The sequence below is a fragment of the Ictidomys tridecemlineatus genome, chromosome 5 (assembly GCF_052094955.1).
Source record: "Ictidomys tridecemlineatus isolate mIctTri1 chromosome 5, mIctTri1.hap1, whole genome shotgun sequence".
In the NCBI taxonomy this organism is placed as follows: domain Eukaryota; kingdom Metazoa; phylum Chordata; class Mammalia; order Rodentia; family Sciuridae; genus Ictidomys; species Ictidomys tridecemlineatus.
In genome coordinates this window covers 47,501,282-47,510,089 of record NC_135481.1, presented here as the reverse complement: position 1 = coordinate 47,510,089, position 8,808 = coordinate 47,501,282, and the positions used below count along the sequence as shown (strand labels likewise).

At 35.2% G+C, this 8,808-nt stretch overlaps 1 protein-coding gene across 1 annotated transcript; it reads right to left on the bottom strand.

Moving 5' to 3' along the window:
• Positions 1–4,418: 4,418 nt before the first annotated feature.
• Or4k13 (olfactory receptor family 4 subfamily K member 13) lies at positions 4,419–5,360 on the bottom strand. Its single transcript, XM_005342469.3, has one exon. It carries the CDS (start codon positions 5,355–5,357, stop codon positions 4,419–4,421), a length of 939 nt encoding a protein of 312 aa, XP_005342526.2. The 5' UTR covers positions 5,358–5,360.
• Between the last annotated feature and the right edge of the window lie 3,448 nt (positions 5,361–8,808).

Genomic DNA, 8,808 nt, shown 5'->3' with positions numbered 1-8,808 from the left:
GTATGTTTGGTTTATCATTGGTGTTCAGGATAAAGTATAAATATAGTTATGAATATTCCTTTCCCTTCTGTTTCTTCAATCTTCTGATGAAGACTGTATATCCCTCACTTTCTAATCTTTTCGCATTCCCCTATATGGACTATAGCCTGTATCATGGGGTGGCTAGCAGCCCATCAGGGTAGTTTCCTGCTCAGAAGGATGTGAGTCACTTGAGAAAATGAAAGTCTAAAATAATTATTAAAGTAAAAGAGTCAGAACCAGAAATTAGATTAAAGAGGAAATGGAGTGCCTGATAGATCCTTCAGCCCACATAAGAACTGGAACTGAATAACCAAAAATGTGGCTCCAGGTCTTTATTTAAAGGTGGGTACATCAAAGGCAGGGATAAGGTTTCAGCAGGAGGAGTCTTGCTTCTTGGTGTGATAGTGTCTTGTAGCAAACAGGTTGATTGTCATCTTGGCAAGCCACACCCATCTCTGAGAGACTGTGTGGTTCCATTGGGTCACCCCATCTCCAGTGCAGTGCTGAACCTGACAGAGCTGAGTAGGAAGTCAAACAATCTCAAACCAGCAGGATTGCTGCTGGGAATTCCCAGATACTAAACTTTTCTACCCAATGGCTTTTATTTGCATTTGGTTAATGCACATTTCACAGATGGCTTCCAGCAAGTCTGTGCTGCTCAAAGAACAGGAAGGTCTGATGATGAGCTCAGGATTTATACTGCTATACAACTTCATTGGAACCATTTAAACAATAATCTCCTTCATTTCTGCTGTGAATACTTCATTATCAGGACCAGCGCAGTTCATTTCATAAATGGGCTGCATACCTCTCTTAGGAGCTTTTGTAGTTCTTCCATGAATTTCTATCTTGGGGCTTCATAAGTAACACCCCCAAATCCCACCAAGCATTTTTACACCAAGCATTATCCAGGCCAATAAAGAGATGGCATGGTTGTCATTAACAAATGATGTAAATGTTCCTGTAGGGTAGGTGGGTGATGACAGAGGTAATTTTATTCACTGCACTCCCTAACAGGAGTATGCCTTCAGATCTAGTGATCTTAAAGTCACAAAAATAGTTATATTATGTTTTCCCTTGTTTTCTACCTAAACTTGTTTCTGAGTTCTACCAGTTCAGCAGCAGTGTAATCTCTCCTGCAGATAAGCATTTGCTGGTCATGAAGAATAGCTCCCTAACATACACTCCCACCAGCTATGACTGTCTTTATATTTTGAGTTATGACTAATCTGGTCCTTGGCACTGTCAATCAGCTCATCCATGTCCCCATCTTCTTCTGGTTTTGAGGTTCACAAAGATCCCATTTAGGGGGGTCCCAGTCAGTATGAGAAACTACTTTAATCTAGGTCTTGGTAAGTTTACCTTTCAGTTTTGTAAATTGGAAGACTACAATTTCAATTTTTTTTAATCTGCAATCTTCACACAAGGAAGTAATTGCCCAGTATTCACTGTTGAAGTTAGATATAATTTTTCCTACAATTGCTTAACATGAGTTTGGGCCTGCAAATCTGCATCAGTTGTTGCCCACAGAACTATGAGGAAGGACCAAGCATAATTCTTTCTTTTTCTTTAGACCATATTACTTGCCCATGACCAACAGTTTTTCCCTGAATCCTTGAAATCTTGAATCCTAGTGCTCAACCTCATGAAGTGTCATGCTCCCACAGAAACCCTCTAGGTTTCTCTAAATGTTCGAAGCAATTTCATGATATATACTCAGCAACGTCTATAGCCAGTTACAATTCAATCTGTGGGAGCATGACATTTCATGAGGTTGAGCACTAGGCATCCATAATAGAGCTGAATCTCATGAGCACAAGAGAAATTTTGAGGTTGATGCAACTCTTTTATATCATGCTGATGATGGTTTCATGACTATATCCATTTATCACAACTTAGAACTGTACACTTAGGAGAGTATTTTGTATATATATAAACTTCACTTTAAAAAGGAAGGAATAATGTGTGGCCCTGTGACTAAGAATTGGTTGTAGATTCCTTTTAAGTGTCAGTATTTTCTTCCCTGTTGTGAGTAATGAATCTATTTGTAAATAGAATTAGGAAAAGGAAGATACAAATATTAGTGTTTTTCATGATGCAAGTATATTAGACTTGCAACTGTAAAAGTCTTTTTATGAATTTCCTTAATTTTAACTCTGAGACTCATCCAGGGAAAACTTGAAGAACCAGCACTTACCCAGGAAGAGACAAAAATGTGCACATTGGGCTAAAGCTTTTCCTCCAAAAGGCAGGTTCTGGCCCCTGATTGAGGTTTAGGAATTGTGTGCCTCTAGAATACTCAGAAAGAGCTAGAACATAAAATGATGAGGACCTCATATTCAGTCTTTTGCCCAAATTTCAGTAATCTGTAAAGCATGCCAGGCACTTGTTAGAACAAAAGAGTAATGGAAGGAGGGCAGAATTTGTACCTACCTATACCATGAAAATTAGACTTTCTTTATCATATATCCATGGTAGGCAGCAGGTTAGAAGAGGGATAAAATAATTCCTTTCAATAATGATAATTTACAAAATCATACAAGAAAATTAGCAGTAAAGATTTATTTATTTATTTTTGATGTTAGGATCTGAGCCCAGAACCTTGTACATGGTGTGCTGTACAACTGAGCTACCTTCAAACCTCAGAAATTATCTTAAAATAATGATGTTCAGTAAACCATCTAACTCTTTGGAGAGAATAACATAGTAGGTAGGGGCATTTTAGTGAGGTGGAAGTAGAGTACATAGCATAATTTACACAATAGCTATATCACATGTATTTGACAACTTGGTTAGCAATTTTTAAGGCACATCAGCTAATCAGTAATATATACTCGCAAAACAAACAAACAAAAAACCCTCTAGGTTTCTCTAAATGTTCGAAGCAATTTCATGATATATACTCAGCAACGTCTATAGCCAGTTACAATTCAATCTGCATGATGTGTTTTACCCATAAAATTGTTTGTTTAGTATGAAACAACCAGGGTTGGTGTGAGGTGCCCATTATGTAGAAAATTATTAGTTGAAATGTATCTCAGTATTCTATGTTTTATTTTCTCTCTCTGGAATAAGTATAATTCTTCTGTATGACAATTCCAACAAAGAACATACAAGTCTCTTTGAATATGTGCTAAAGTTGAAAGTAAGCAAGTATCTCCTTCCATAGCCAGTTTACCATAAATTTCTTTTGCCTTTCATTCAGTTACAGGCCTAGTTGCCTAGACTACAGAGGAATATTATGACGAAAATGAGAAGGAGGCAAAAAACTTGAAACAGAAGTAGTACAATGTACAATTTGGGCAGGGATGGCCTATGTGTACTTTCTTTCTTTCCTGAAACCTTTTTAAAATTTTAGCAGATAGTTTTGAATACCTAAGTCTTCTATTTATACTCAGACTACCTTTGTCCCTCTCTACTTCAATCTTGTCATCAAACCAGTTGGTCAACTCAATGACATTATGCATAGTTCCTCAAACGAGTCATGTTCAGTGTTTCCATGCATTCTTACATGGTATTTCCTTCATCTGGAATGACAGTCTTCTCAATCTAGCTGATGCTCGCTGTAAATGCCTCCTTCTGGAAACCCTCCCCACCTCTACCCTGATTTAGAGGCCAGTCTTTTGCACACCCAATAACACCTTGTGCATTGGATAACAGCACTGCTTGGGGCAGAGCATAATTGCAAATTTGGTTCATTCTTTCTATCTATTGGGTGTAAGTAGACTGGAAACCTTAGGTGTATCTTCTGTTATATAGTGAGTTCAGGTAATATGGTTGAATAATGGTTGAATGCACTTTGCCTGCACAAGTGAGTAGGTAAAATTTAATAAACATTAGGCAGAGATTACTCAGAAAAGGGAGTTTGTTATCACTGAGAAGTAGTTAACCAGGCACTTGGAAAAACAACAAATGGTTATCTATCCCCTTTGTGCATTCTCTAGATACAGATTACCAATAACGAGAAAACAAATATCAGTAATAAAATGGTTTTTAAGAGTTAAAAAATGCTGAAACTGTGCTGGTGTTATAGTTCAGTGGTAGAGTACTTGCCTAATATGTACAAGAATATGGGCTTTGTACTTAGCTCCACATACAAAAAAAGGTAAAATTATAATAAAAGAAGTACATAAATAAGAGTCTACAGATGAAGAAATTAAATTAAAGGGGATTGCTTTTATATTTCAAATTTACATGAATAAAAGTTGTAAATGTGGGACATAAAGGTACACCTGTCAGGCTGAAGATGTCATTGTTTTTAACCATTAAAGGTCACAAAGATGGATTTGATTTTTAAGCATTACCTTTACTGTTTCTTTATACAGAACTTGGAATGTATTAAAAATAAATTCCTTAATAGTGCCCAAACAAAGTCTCTTCAGAAGAGACTTTGTTATTTAAAAAGTGTGTTTTAAATTTCTGTATTTAGTCCTTATTTTCTTAATTGCTGCTTTTACCTCTTGATTTCTTAATGTATAAATAATAGGATTTAAGAGAGGTGTGAAAATTGTGTAAAACACAGAAAGTATTTTATCTATAGAGTATCGATGGAAGGGCCATACGTAGATAAAGACGCATGGAGCAAAGAAGAGAGTCACAACTGTGATGTGAGCTGAGAGAGTGGAGAAGGCTTTAGAGGATCCAGTGGTAGCACGATGCCTAACTGAGTATATTATGACTGTGTAGGAGACAAGTAAGAGAAGGAAACAGACCAGGGACAGGAGACCACTGTCAGCGATGACTAGGAGTTGTAGCAAGTAGGTGTCCTGGCAGGCAAGTTTGATCACAAGGGGAAGGTCACAGAAAAAGCTGTCTACAACATTGGGACCACAAAAAGGCAAAGTCAGCATGAAAGCCATCTGACTAGATGAATGTACAAATCCAACTGCATAGGAGGATAACAGCAGCCCAGTGAGCACCCGTGGGTTCATGATGGTCATATAATGGAGAGGTTTGCATATGGCAACATACCTGTCTATTGCCATGGCTACAAGCAACATCATCTCACTCCCACCCAGGAGGTGCATGAAGAACATCTGAGAATAGCATCCCCACCAGGAGATGGTTTTCTGTTCTCTGAGGAAATCCACAATCATCTTAGGTGTAGCAAAAGAAGCCAGGATCATATCAACACAGGAGAGATTGATAAGCAAAAAGTACATTGGTGTGTGAAGGCATGAGTCGAAGGTGACAGTGACCAAGATGAGACTGTTTCCTAATATAATCCCCACATAGACCACAGAAAATCCCAAGAAGAATAAAATCTGAAGATTCTGGGAATGGGAAAGTCCCAGCAAAATGAATTCAGACACCACTGAATGGTTTGCTTTTTCCATATTGTCAACGTTGTACCATAATGATCAAAATGAAAGACAACAAGAGGCAGGCAAATTGTGTTTGCTGGAAGAAGAGGTTATTATTGGTGTTCAACTTTGCTGTTCAGTCAGAGAGTTGGCACCTAAAATTACCCTTTAATTTTGTCGAATTTGGTTGGTCATTGTTTTCCTTAATGGCCCAGGGAAGTACACTAAATAGTCAATAGAATTCTGAAAGGCAAAAATAAAAAAATAGTATGTGAAACTGCAAATATATAAAATGAGAACCAGAATTAGAAGACATCCATATAGCACCAAACTGAGCTACCTATTGGGCAGCATAGGGCAGAGACTCCTCTTGGGGGTTAAGTTTCCTTTTCTGTTAAACTGGAGAATTGGAGCACATAATATTTAATGTCTCATTGTGGTGTAAAGATCTCCATGAATATGACAATTTTCATGATAAATTTTATATTCACCAAATTATTTTTTAAACTTGGAAACTATATACAAACACACACACACGTAAAGAAATATGAATTGAGCCTGGGAAATGTACTTTTTCTCTTTCCTCCTTCATTTCTCATCAGAAATTCTTAAATTAGTAGTGATCACCATAAGCTTTTCTTTTTTCTTTTATAGGGAGGATACTGGGGATTGACCTCAGGGACACTCAACTACTGAACCACATCCCCAGATCTGTGTTGTATTCTATTTAGAGACAGGATCTTAATGAGTTGCTTAGTGCATTCAATTTTTCTGAGGCTGGCTTTGAACTTGAAATCCTCCTACCTCAGCCTTCCAAGCCACTGGGATTATAGGCATGAGCCACTATACCTGACTTCACCACAAGCTTTTTAATAGTCAAGAGACGTGTGTGTATAACATTTTAGCACATATAACATATTACATATTTTTATGTAAATAACATATATATGTTATATATATATATATTTCACATTATCCACATCAGATACCTTTTCTGGATTTTAGACAAGGAGGACAGAGTACAGCAGGGAGGACAGAGTACAGCAGGAAGGATATGGCCAGATATAACTGAACTTATTTCTTTTGCAGTTTGTTTCATTCATTCACTTTTCTGTTTATTATTATATAGAGGATAATTGATTAACTTTTACATGGCTATTTGTTGAGGCTTCAAAATGACCAAGCGAGCTTGAGGTAACTGATTTAGGTAGGTAAAAGAAATACAGTTATTTTAGCATAATCATCTAAGTTTATGACATAGTTTCTCATCAGCACATGCTTATTGTAAAATCAGTTTTACTGGTTCAATTTTTTTAAGAAATTACTCAGCGTTCATAATTGTTAAATTTTAGGTTTTTTCCCCATTCCCTTTATCATAGGAAGGATAGCCACCTTCTTGTCCCACTATTATTTACCAGGGAGAAGAGCCATGCTTTGATGTGAACGTGTCTTAGGTGCTGCCTGGGAATGACTTTACAACTCTTATTCTTCTATCCCCACCATTTTTTTGTAGTTTGCTCTCCCAATAATCAGAAACAGAAAGAAATGGGATCATAATGCTTTATATTCTGTTTCTTTTGAATAATCCCATGGGAAGATTTATCTAATTAGACATATATTTTACACTATGAAAACATATAACTTGGCCAATTTCCCACTTAAAAAACTTGGATTTATATGTAGTACTAAATCACATCAAATATGTAGTTAAAGTTATTTATTTGTATGTCCCGAAAAGTTATAGCTCCTTTTAGTTCCAAGTCTGTTATTTTAAGGATTTATATTATTGTTCTTTTTTGCAAACTAAAAATTTTTGAAATTTTTAAAATTTTTGAATGTGTATGTTAATACTTATACTGATTTTGTTAATGGGATAGTTTTCATACTGTATATATGTTATTTCTCTTGAGTTCTCACTTAACATATTAAAATACACAGAAATTCATAACTTTTAAAATGTCTTCATAGAATTTTATTTTTATAAGTTGTATGAGATAACCCCCTAAATAGTAGATTTTTAGATGTAACATAACTGATACAAATTCTGTTTAAATGTAATTTTAAAATGAATTAAAACTTTTAAATTTTCCTTTTATTGTAAGAAACAAAGACTAGTCTGACAAAATTAGGTAATGATATAAATTCTGAAATCACTATAATGCATGAGCTTATATGTAAAAAATATAGACACTTTTCAAAAGAATGATTTGACTTACATTTTTTCAACATTGAGATTATGTGAAAGCAATATGTTTTCAGTAAAAATTATAATTCCAATTTTGAATTTTGATCTTTTCCTGGGCTAGCAAAATGTGTTATAATATCTCTTATACTGCTGGGCAGCTGCAGCAGTGACTCCCAGCTCCCAGGTGCCTATGCAATCACAAGGGGGAACAACAAGTACTTTACAGTGTACTATGCTGATAAGCTAGGATGCTAGTAGATTGTGTATTAAATCCATTTGTGACATAATATTTTCAATTTAATGAAAATTTTCAGGATGTAATCCCCTTCTAATTATTGTAACCTGAAAAATACTTCTATATTAACATTGGGCATTAAAATGTGAAATTTAATCACAAGAAATAATTGTCATCAAAATGCAAGCAATGAAAAAATTGTAATTAAACACTTAGTTGCTGAATTTACACAGATGCCTAAGTACTTGAGAACATACAAATATTTTATCCTTTTAAAATGTAATGTTTAAGCCGAGCATGGTTGTACATGCCTATAATCCCCGTTGCTCAGGAGGCTGAGGCAGGAAGATCACAGGTTCAAAGCCAGACTCAGCAACCTATTGAGGATCTAGGCAACTTAGCAAGACCATGTCTCAAAATAAAAATCAAAAGGCCTGGTAAGGTGGCTCAGTGGCTAAGTGGTTCAGTCCCTGGTATATACACTTATCATATTAATACATTAAAATATGAAACAAAATTATAGCTTAGGTATGATTTAGAAAAAATATAATAAAATAAAATAAATATAAAAATATATTATAACATAATATATAGATATATAATAAATATAAAAAAATAAATAATATAACAGATGTTAAAAAAATAGGGTGATAGATACTTGATCAACAAGAGTAAATCACATATCTCTTTGGGAACAAAAATGAAGATTCTATTTAGCCCTTCCCTTCTACTGGAATAATCTCTGGTATAGATTGGAAATGTTATAACATTTTGATTGGTTTATGTTGGCATGATGAAATTTCATATGGAGACTGTTTAGCTGGTAGAAAATAAAGTTATTTAAAGCACATCATATTGTATTTAAGATAATTATTTAATTTATTCCACATTGGGACACTTAAAATGAGAGCATGTTATATGTATGTGATACATGAAGTAGCAAAGCCTCCTGAACTCCAGAATTCTATCACATTTCTCAGGTTCTAAATGGGTTGTCACGTTGGATGCCAACTGCAGACAATGTGAATAGAAGCCTTTTTCAGGAAAAGAAATATATTGCTTTA